The 12,114-nt window shown below is 34.7% G+C and overlaps 1 protein-coding gene across 1 annotated transcript in view; it reads left to right on the forward strand.

Moving 5' to 3' along the window:
• Positions 1–572: 572 nt before the first annotated feature.
• The window catches only part of LOC138710605 (ATP-dependent DNA helicase DDX11), a 40,925-nt gene continuing 29,383 nt past the window's right edge, over positions 573–12,114 (forward strand). Inside the window, exons 1-6 of the mRNA XM_069841609.1 lie at positions 573–716; positions 1,666–1,809; positions 2,704–2,961; positions 6,706–6,897; positions 9,046–9,212; positions 9,503–9,740. Of these exons, the coding sequence (XP_069697710.1) occupies positions 1,666–1,809; positions 2,704–2,961; positions 6,706–6,897; positions 9,046–9,212; positions 9,503–9,740 (999 nt within the window). The 5' untranslated portion in view covers positions 573–716. The remainder of the gene's footprint in view (positions 717–1,665; positions 1,810–2,703; positions 2,962–6,705; positions 6,898–9,045; positions 9,213–9,502; positions 9,741–12,114) is intronic.

A 12,114-nucleotide genomic window follows, 5' to 3' on the forward strand; every position in this document is an offset into this window, starting at 1 on the left:
CTCATCTTTGGAGCATTACTATTTAAAAATTCATTCCAATTAAACACGCTGATTTAAATTCAACACTACTTATCACGGGGTACTGCACTCCTTCCTATTCCTATCGACGCCCGACGGACAGCGACTAGCGAGGACTACAGGCATCCAACAGGGAAGCCAATGGGCACTTAATAAAAGTAGCAAAATTGTTACCTAAACTTATTACGAAAGCAGTTAATATAGCAAAGTTAACCACAAGTGATCAATGTGTTCTTTGCAGGTTCCAGTTTCGTCATTTTCCTTACCACATTTACGAAATTATCCATTCAAGTATAAAAAAACATCGACATTTTACGATTCTCATTTACCTTTATAAAATAAACATTAAATCGTACATTAGCTTTATACTTTATGCTTTCGTTTAAAACTGCTACATAATAGATTAATATTTGTGAAATATATATAATTGTGGTGGAATATCCTGCTGATAACTTACGTATTTACCTAGGAGAGTAGCCAGACGTTTCAAAATAACTAGAACTGGCTGTAAAATGACTATTGGCGACACTGACAGCCGATTGTTATGAAAACAAGACTGGTTCTCCAGTTCCCGCCTTTATCATAAATATGGTTTGTTCTGCTGTGATGTTATTGCACGTATAATATACGAAATTTGTGGTTTTGTGCAAGATTAATACTAATAATTCTATTGAGATACGTTACACGTATTAAACAAGGTACGCTCTTTTGTGATTTTACTTGTGAAAGCATTAGATAAATGCTAAAGTCGTTTTTAATTTCTTAGACCTAACTAATTGACGTTTGATGTTCTCAAATTTTCTAGGTATTAATGAATGACAGAGTTATAATGATTGATTGCCTCCGCTTTTATTAAAGCTCTTTACTAGTTATTTTTGTTACAGCAGATTTGTGATTTCTCGTATACTACTGCAAACAGTGAATTTTTATCACCTTTAAAATTTCAAAACTTGGTTTGTTGCAAATGTTCACTCTCATTTTTCCTCTCATTTTGTTTTTTCTTTTACAATTTTGTTAGGTTAATGATCTGCAAGCATTGCTTACAGTTCATTCTGTAGTACTCGTTTAATTACAGCTATTCAGACTACAGGTTTTAAGTTTAGCTCAGGGGTCATGTGACCTATGTTGTCATTTTACATCTAGGCCTATATCTAGCACTGTATATTTTAAATATAAAATTAATGGAGGTAAAATTATCCCCTTCACATATCATGAAGGCAGAGCTCCATGCTTTCATGGCCTTATCACTAGAATGAAGTAATGTGATTGGAACCACATTCCAACAGCCTTTTGACAGGAGACTGAGTGAACCCTAGGACCGTTCTGGAAGTTTTGGTAACGAAAAAAATACTAGTACCACCCGGCATTGAACTCAGGTCCCGAGTTCAATGCCGGGTGGTATTAGTATTTTTTTCATTGCCAAAACTTTCAGGACGGCCCCGGGGCCTGAGCTATACCCAGCCGCACTAGAATGTGACGTACCAGCAAAAACGTGATATTCCGAGTACATTAACTGATGTTAATAAAATTCTTACAAATACGCGATGTTATTAATATATTTATTTATTATTATATAGGCTATACATATTACATAACTAAGTTTTTACTTGAATCAGTATATAGTGGCCTACAGCTAAGTTATTTCAGATGATGCCTGAAGAGAAACTGACTGCTCCGGAGGACTTTCCTTTTCCATTCACACCATACTCAATCCAGCAGGATTTTATGAAGCACTTATACAAAACGTTAGAGGAAGGAAAGCTGGGAATTTTTGAAAGTCCCACTGGAACAGTTAAGTATATTCAAACGAAAGTTACGATTTATATTAAATTACTTTTCTAAATCAATTAAAATTCTTACAAATAAGATAACTTGCGCCTTCTAGTAAATTGCGCACATCAGAATTGGACCATAAAAGTAGCTGTCTCTATAATTATATATGTCATAAAAAAAAAACATACTTTTTGGAAACTGCATGAGAAGAAAATGTATATACAGGATGGAAGTGATATAACTGTTCAGATTGAAGACTGTAATAGAAAATATTAAAATAAATTAAAGAGCCTATAATGAGTGTTGTAGTTTAGTGCATAGTTAATTCGAAAATTAGGCTGAAAGTCTGCGTAATTCGGCAACAGCATATCACCAGCTCACCTACTAATATACACACGAACTCAGGTCTGAATAGTGGCATTCCATCCCTTAGTCACTGCAGTAGGATTGGCAGACTTCCTAATAGCAGGATATAAAGATACTGTACATGTTAATCTGTTTGTTTCTATACATCTTGATTGTTCCATTTGCAAGAATGCCATCCATTTTATTTAAAAACTGCAAAGAGATAGGCCTAAATCATTCCTTTGCACTTTCTATAATGATAAGAGTAAAACTTAGAATCTTACAGCTAGTAGGCCTACTTATCGAGTAAAACAGTGTTGAAAATTAGTGGAAAATTGTTGTCTGAGAAAAACATTCATTTTGGACTAATATAGTATGAGAATCACTTGTTTTACTCTATCCAAAGAATAAGCTTTTAAAATATTCACATAATACTTCCATCCTGTACCCTAATTCTCAAAATCCCAGACTGTCCAGACTAATCCTGAAATACGGTACCCCTAGGTTTGCTAATTTTTACAAAGTACTGCTATTTGAAACTTTGTAAGTAATAATGTTCATTTTCAGGGAAAATCTTTGAGTCTGATTTGTGGTGCTCTTCGATGGTTACAAGATCATGAAGAGAGGGAACGACAACAACTCAAAACAGGCATAGCCCACTTGGATGAAGTGAAGGAAGAGGCAGGTGGTGGAGATTTTGATTGGTTAAACCAACAAGCACAGCAAATGCAGGTCACACAACAGAGGCACCAGCTACAACAACAACTTGACAAAATCCTGAAGAAAGATGAGAAAATGGAACAACTACGTAAACGCAAAGAACAGGTTATTGTGACTAATGCCTGGCAAGCAATATTACTTCCAGTGTTCCCTCTAATTTTTTTACAGCAATGCAGACCCGTTAGTGCTCTGAGCAGAAAATTTGTATGAGTGCACGACACTTCAAAAGTTTTTCCAGTGATGTATAGGATTATTCAAAAGTCGAGAAAGATTTTAAAGTTCTCAAACTTTTTTAAGAAATAAGTTTGGAGAAAAATAATAATATACTGCTTTTTTCATAATAGAATAAGGCTTATTCAGGTATAAACTAGTTGAAAAACATTCAGATGTGGTCGCCATTTTTCTCCTGTTTCATTAGTAGTCCCTTTTATAGGATATGAACAGCAGTGAAAAGAAAATCTTGTGGAATACCTATCTTCAAAATTTTTTTACGAACTCCCACAGTGACGACAAATTACTGGGACCATACCACAATCCATCAATTAAGTTAGCCTAATTTAGAGTTCTGAATGTTCTTAACACACTGGAACAATCTGTTGCATTCATAGTAACACTGAATAAGGCCATTTCGCATTTGTAGAGGCACAACTATTATTTTCTAATATGAATTTGCAAAAAGAAAAAAAAGCACTGAAGAATACCTTGAATTACAATTTATTCATTTCCAGTTGCAACAAGAGTGAGACAATGTGGTACATAGAAGGCGTACAGTGGAATCCCTCGTATCTGGCAACCAACTATTGTAACCGGCAATTCCAAAACAATGACACTTTTGAATAAGAAAAACAAAAATGAAAATATGAGGAAGAGTCTGTAAATAAGTTACGAAATGAAGTAGCGACCTGCATTGTTGAATAGAAAGCCTAAAGCTATACTACTAGATGGCAGTATTATTGATGTCTGCACAAACAAAACAAAGAAATAGTCATTTAGATTACTAATTTCACAGCAGGAAATGAGACTGAAAGCTGCTGTTTTTAAAATGGACAAGAACCTGTGTTTACTTCACAGATTTGTTATATGTTATATACAGGGTGAAAGTGAAATAGCCTTGCGGATTTTCAGAGTGAATAGCTCATGTTTTATGTAACAAAAACCTATAAGATCATATTGGTGGAAAGTTGATAGTTTTTTTTTCACAAAAAAGTGTTTTTTTTTCTTAAATGTTTAACAACCTCTTATTCGGTAACTATTGCGAATAGGATCGTGATTTTTGCCCATATCGATAGGAAGTCTAATAAAGAATAATTTATCCCTCTGGCGTATTTCAATAGTGTGGATGGTTTTTGTGTAAATTTAATTTTAAAAACCTCAATTTCAAGCCATTGCACAATGTAAGCAGATTGCAACGTCGTGTCATAGAACAGCTCACCTAGCAAAACATAGAGTTCATTGACCTCCTACATTTGTATCACGGGAAGAGTGTGTTAGCAGCTATGTTGCTGGACTGCTGAAACTTTAAACTTAATTTTCTAATTAACTGTGCATTTAATCACAAGATGTAATGTAAGTTTTCTATTCACTTAAGTGTACCCTATCGTCCCTTTCGATCAGGAAGGTTATTTCACTACTACTCTGTATAGATGTGCAGTATACATACTGAGTTTGACGTTATCACAAAATGCTGATATTATTTGCTGCATTTGGATCATGAACAGCTATTACATGAGTAATACATACTTTCTTGCCTTCTCGACAAATGGCAGAACAGCTAATTCATGGCCTAAGTCAGTCAGGTAGCGATCTAGTTAGATTTGGAAACAACTGTTGCAAGATGGCGACACTTTTGCACTAGTGTACAATTTTTGTTTTGAACGTGTAAACTTCTTTCCCAATTAAAATCAGTTATCTGGCACTGACTTTGTCCCATAGTTCCCAAATACGAGAGATTCTACTGTATGAATATTCCCAATGGAAATTAAAATCCACACATTTTGGACCTTACTTATTAATTATTACAATTAAATGATGCAATAAAATATAACACAAGAAAAGGATTTATTTTATATTTGAGAACTTTTTCTTGTCTGTCCTGTGCCTACATGAGAATTCCATTGACTGTAACATTGTCAAGATTAATTTTATACCAAAATGAAAGATAATCTTAAAGATTTGATAAGTTTGTTACACAATATGAACAACATGTTATATAAACAACAATCTGCGAAACTTACAAGAGAACTGTCAATGAACTCATGATGAAACCTCCTCTCAAACCACACACAACTCCAAAGCAGATAAACAAATAGGCCTGCCAATACAAAACTTTAGCCATCCAATTTATTTAAATTAAATAGCTATACACAGACAAAAATAGTATACCAACAATTACTTTTTAGGTATCAGATGGTGAACACCTTTATTTCCTCAAAAATTTTGAAGATGTCAATACAGTGAAACCTCTCCTTACGGACACCTCCAAGATGCAGACACTCCTCATATACGGACAGATTTTTATGTCCCAACTGAAATAATATAGAAATAATGATATATTAAACTCTCGTTTATGAACACTCTCAGACACGGACATGGACAGCTGTTTCACAGTACTAAAGCTTGCTTTACCTCCTGACTGCGGACGGAACTTAAATTTCAAGACCTAAAGTGTTACAAAAATGGAAAATTTATTGGAAGCGGGTGGATAAACAGAGTCATAAAATTTAGCCTGACTGATGGGTCCAAGGTTTCTACGATCGTCAAATTGTATTCAACACATGATGAGATTAGTAAGATTATTCTCTTCACTTCATTCAGTTGTACTGTTTCCAGAGACATGGCACCTGAACATAAAGGTTAAGTTGAAAACTAAATTACAGTACTGCATAACTGTAGACCTAGAATAAAATTGCATGGCACAGTACTGTATTTTCCTTTTTCAGTTTTATCTACTGTAGTTTAGAGTTGCAAAGAATTTACTGTAGTACTGTATACTGTATTTGGAATTAAACTACAGTAATTCATTTCATTTAAAGCGTGAAGGGATACATAATGCATATTATAAACTTACTGTTAGATTGGGGAGCCTCCCTCCCAATAAAGGACACCTCCTAGATGCGGATAGATTGTTACGTCCCTTCGATGTCCGTAAATGAGGGGTTTTACTGTACTTGTTTTACATTTTATATATGCCTATCTGCTACAATTAGGTTTTCCTTTCATAACATAAGAGCTGAGAACCATGCAAGGAAATTTTGCCTTAACATAACTATATAATATAACTGCAAAAACGTAAAATATTGACTACTTTTTAATCAAAAAAGTAGACACTAGAATTAAAAAGAATATTTATAATTTTTTAAATATTTAGACCTATTTACATTTTCCTATATAACTATTATATTACCAGATATCAAGACAACTTGTGTGGCGGGTTATCTGATGATATTACGAACCAGGACAAATAGTTACGGTATGCATAGTATTCTTCTTATCCTAGCTAAGAGTGAAAAATCCCTTTTCTTTAACACACTCAGTTGCGACATAGGTCTCCAACACAGGCTTCGATAATATTATACTTTGAAGGGTGGAGATACCTTCAGCATGTAGGCTACCTACTATTATTACTATAGCCACTAAGGGTTAAAACTGTCACTACTACATTGTCTCCTTAATTACCAACTACAGTCATGTAGAATGTAAGTCTTTCTTAGAAATATAGTCTCAAAATGTAAAATTTAAAACAAAATGTCAAAATAATGTTATTTCCTAAATATAGGCTATAATCAAAATGTGCATTTTTCTTCAAAATATGACTTAAGTACACATTTTAACTACTGAAATGTCTTCTAGAGGGCTGAGCGTCAGCTGGAGAAACATGCAGAAAAGACAAAGGACCTTAATGAGACAACTGAACAACCTGCAGTTGGTGATGCTACTCCTGACATAGATGATGACGATATTTTGTTAGAAGAATGTCAAGAGAAGACAGACAATGCAGACGTCTCTGATACCGAGCCAGATGATGAATACAGAGGCATCAAGGTAAAACAACATCATCTAAAAATGAATATCTTGCTTAATTTGTGTTCTTCCTGTAACTCTTGTCAGATAAATAGCAGGAAAGGAGTGTTTCTTCTACTTATATAACTACCGTATTTACCTGCATAATGGATGCCCCCACATAATAGACGCCCCCGCATAATGGACGCACTACATGTTTTCTTTTTTTCGCGTTAAAATTAACAAAAAAAAAATTCCCCACTTAATAGATGCATAGAGGAATGTGAATCTGTGACAAATGATGGCAGTGATGCTGAACCTGACAGTGAATGAAGTAAGGCTAGTGTTAATAATAGCAAGAAAGTGTCTCTTCTTATTGCCGCTGTATTCATTTTACAAGTTATCATTTGTTTATACAACTGCTGCTAACAATTGATCGTCTTTAATGTGACACAATCGATATATAAATTAGTCGTGACCCATATATCGTTACATATTCTATCGATTATTTTAGCATTCGAACTGGTGCACCTTTCATACATGTTTTCTTTTTTCACTAAAGTTTTTTCCTCGCATAAAGAATGCACCCTAGTTTATTGTTATAAAAATCGAAAAAGAAAGTGCGTCTATTATGCGGGTAAATACAGTAATTTACATTTGCGTTTTTGATATGTATAAACCGAAGGTTGTAAATTGAAAGTAACACTGTAAAAAAAAAACAACGTGATTTATTTTCGAAGTGAGTCAAAAGATTCAAAAACAGTTTTTGTTGAAAGTTGCGAAAGTTGTTTTTTGTATTTCATGGCTTGTATTGGCAGATTTTTTTTTTATTTTTTATTTTTACCATTCTTTCAGAGCACCTATCTGTGGATTTTTGACTGCATAAATTTGAGATTTCCTTTTGTTTGATTACATAATATGTGGTAGACAAATTGAACCAAATCAGTTTTCCACTACCATTCTCATTCATCTTTTCTAGATTATCATTTCTATCAAACTATTTTGAGTCGGCCATGTTGTAACTTTCGAGGAATATCACTTTTGTTGATGTTGTACACAATTTTGTCCAATATTCTTTTGACAGAGAGGGTTTGGAATTGAACGGGTTACATCAGCTTCTTGTCTATGTGGATGACGTGAATATGTTAGGAGAAAATTTCGCCATAATTTCCTGTCTTGGACAACAATCTTCCAATTCCTGCAGCCCAGCTTTCTCATTTTCTACTCCACTTATCCATCTAAGGTTAGGTCTGCTACGTCCTCACGGCCATTGGAATTTGGGTTTGTCATTTTCATGATGCATTCTTTATTATCCATGCATGCTGTATGACCCACCTAACTCAATCTGTTTATTATAATAATGCTGATTGTGATTACTTCACGCTCTTGTGAAATATGCCTCAGGACTATTTTCCCATTACCTACTACATTTACTAATATATATTTTAATTATCCCTCTTACAGAATTCTAGGAACTCAAGTCAACTCTAGATCATTGAAAGAGATTCCTGCAGTGGTAATTGTAGATATAATATTCTGGCTTAAAATCTTGGTAGTCTAGCACTCTCAGCTATATATTCTGTAATTCAGTATAATATTCATATTTAAAACCATAAATAACATATGACATTAGAGGAAAATTCCTGTATATCTTAATAAGCTCTAATTGATTTTATTCTATTCAAACCATTCATACATATAGGTATAGTGATGTGTAAAAAAAAAATATCTAATCATTTTGTTAACAGTATCATGGTCATTATAGAAAGAAATTATTATATAATAAGTTTGAATAGCTGTTTAACATTACTGTAACTAAAAGCTACTGCTCGGCAAAAGATTTTCAAATGACCATGCAATTTTCTCACTATATATTTTATGCTTTACACGTTTTGTAAAAATGTAATCCCTTTATCATGATGTGAATTATACTCGTACTATTCTTTATACCTTAATTCCTTATGTACATTTTCTCTTAGTATGCATGAGTATATTGTTAGTCTGGCAACTAGAGCTTGGTTTTCCATGTTAAAGATCTGTGTTCAAACCATAATCAACCTTGTGTGGTATTCATGAATTAAGAAATTAATTGTGGGACTGTTTTTCTGGAATATCTTCATAACTGAAGACAATGTACAGCTCGTAGAGCACCTAGATATTAGTGTGTGCAATTTTCTGTTTGTTGCACAGGTTTATTTTTGCAGTCGGACACACTCACAACTTGCGCAGTTTGTTGGAGAGGTGCAACGGAGTCCATATGGAAAAGATATCCGTCTGATATCTCTGGCTTCAAGACAAAACTATTGCATCAACAAGACTGTGCAGAAACTCAAGAGTCTTTCTTTAATTAATGAACAGTGAGTTAATAGGATTAGTTCAACTATCAACATAATAAAATTACATCCTCACTTATAAAGCAGAATTAGGTAATGAAATTAACAGGCATGCTGATAATACCGAATATCCACAAACTTCGTTTATGTAAATAGAACATGCATCGAAAAATTAGATACAAAAGTATTTTTTTCGTTCCAGATCTCTAAATGGACCTTTTTCAGCTTTTATATACTTTGTGTACTGAAAAAGTAGAGGTAATATGTGTCTAGATAGCTTAGACCCTCGTATACAGTATTTTCATATTGTACAGGTGTACAGATTTGCAGCGTAAGAAGAAGGGTCGCACAACAGCAGCGGATACCTCAGGTAAATGTGTTAAGAAGTCTCGTGGCTCATGTGGATGTCCCTACCTTCAACAGCGAGCAGTGGAGAGATTGCGAGAGGAGGCTCTTCTTGAAGTGCAGGATGTGGAGCAGTTGGTCACTGTGGGAAGAAAGCTTTCTGCTTGTCCATATTATGCATCCCGTGCAGCTGTGTCTGATGCACAGGTCAGTAAATGGCCTTATCAACTGACTGGCGCAGTTTGAACCAATAATCGCTCATTCAGTCCTTCAGACTCGTTTTCAGTATTTTGTACCAGGGTTGCAAAGAGTAGTGAAGTGCATTTCATAATCTCTCACTCAAACTCCATCATCATCTTCCCGTGGTGCAACTTGTTTTTAACAAACGAGGCTCTGGGGACCAAGTCACAGCAGTATAACTGAGCATATTCTGAATCTCAGCGCTGAGCAATCTGATGGCATTACAGTGTTCCGAATTTCACTGATGGCGTCACTGATTCTCCACCAGTGTCGCACCTGTGCCATCAGCTTGCAGAGTTGGTGGCAGTCTCCATCAATGAATCTGATTGGTTCTTGTATAGGGCGGGAATCAGCAGACGAATGACATCATGCACTGTTGTGTCATGGCAGTGTGTTTTGCTTTAGTTCTGCTGTATTGTTTGTAATGAGCACAACGTAAAAACTATATGTTAATGGCTTATGAGCGAACATGTCAACGGACCAGTTATTACTACCGGTTCAAGAAATAAATTGTTTATGCTCTCTTTTCTTGGAAAGATATGGCAGTACGGAAATTTCGCAAAATTTTGCTAGCGTAGCACAGACAACAACTTATACAGTCGCCATGACAGCCATCGATCCTTCCAGCAGTTTTGTTCCTATAGGGATATCCTGAACTAGCACCAACAGATAGCGCACGTGTACTATGAGGGGTGCGCTTTGCGTGTGCATTTGTTTTTCGGTATATAAACATTGAGGATATACATAGTGTATTAGTATATTAAATACTCTTAAAAACAACTAAAAATGGCAAATTTTTGTTATGTTCCTATATGTAAAAGCCAGGGAAAGCTTTTTGTCTTCAATTAGGTCCCGAAATATTCTGAATATATGCTTTAAACCTTAAAAAATATAAGTAATAAAATTGGACGTCGAAAGTGTTAAATAAAAGTAACTACTTCAAGTAAGGAATTGTTGACTATAGTTTCATTTTGGAAGAGGAAAAAGAAAAATTAATAAAATCATATGCAACCTCGACAGCGAGCTATGTTAGCTTAGATTGTATACAGTAGTTGGAGTCTCCGAATTTTACGCCTGCAGTAAACTCTCGATAAACTGGAATGTTTATTATCCAGGACGATCCCTAGTGAAATCCATGTTTTTAATGTCCTGTACCCTAATTATTAAAGCCATGTTTTAAGTTCAAATTTTCAAAATCATCCCACACAGTATTCAAAACTGCACGTCCTTAACCTACAAAACACACTACTAATCGTTATACTATTGCGATCATATTATATTTTTTTTTTATTTTATTGGGTTATTTTACGACGCTGTATCAATCATATTATATCATCCTATTAAAAATTGCATTTGATTTTTCTGCAACTACAGAAAAAATACAAGGAATTCAATCTCGATAGTCTCTTCCCTATAAAAAAAACACATTGGTGGCTGCATATCCTGTTTTTAGCGTACGGTTCTTAAATACTAATTATTAAAGAGGGCAATATTCACTTTCGACATATTTCCTATTTTTTATTCGTGCATATTGTTCTCAAAGTTCTTGTTTAGGTTTATGAACATTCAATTTACTCGTATTTATATTCTGCATACTGTAGATTTCCCCATCCATCTCAGGGAATCGCTCAGTATTATACAGGTTTACGTTATCATTTATTGTAAATTAAATTAAATTATGAGGTAAGAAAATATAGAATTATATTAAATTATACTAGGTATACAAAATAACTGTAAATATAATTTTGACACGCATAGAAAACCAACAACGGGAAAACGTAATCAACTGTAGCATATGACAAAACATAGCCCTACAACATGTTGCGCTGCATGGAACGCTCCTGCCATCTGACGGTAAAACTTCGCATAAGATATCCCTATTTCGCTGCAGCATGTCGTCATTGTTGTCCACCGGTCCGGTGAGATTCGGAATACACTGACTGTCCATCAAAAATGGAGAAAATGCCATTTCAGCATGCTGACTTATCATGGCATACATAAGCGTCCCCTAAGTGATGAAGAGGGGATGTGGTCATTGGAGTTGTCCGACAATCCTTCTGTCTAGGTCATATGGACTCAGTAACCAACAACAGGTGTGGTCTTCCAAAGAGTTTGGGAGTTGCGTGTAGGTGATATAACCACCATAACATAAAAAATATGGTGCCTATATTAAAGTGGTCATACTTTTTGCTACATTACTCTCCTATATTGGAGAGGATGAGAGTTAATGGTTTTATTGTCAAGAACTCAGCATTAGCTAACAACATAGCGATGTTGATATTAGAGGAGAAAAATTCGCTCAGACACTGGGGGATCGAACCCGGGTCCTTTGTTCTACGTA

Source organism: Periplaneta americana, chromosome 12 (assembly GCF_040183065.1).
Source record: "Periplaneta americana isolate PAMFEO1 chromosome 12, P.americana_PAMFEO1_priV1, whole genome shotgun sequence".
NCBI lineage: Eukaryota > Metazoa > Arthropoda > Insecta > Blattodea > Blattidae > Periplaneta > Periplaneta americana.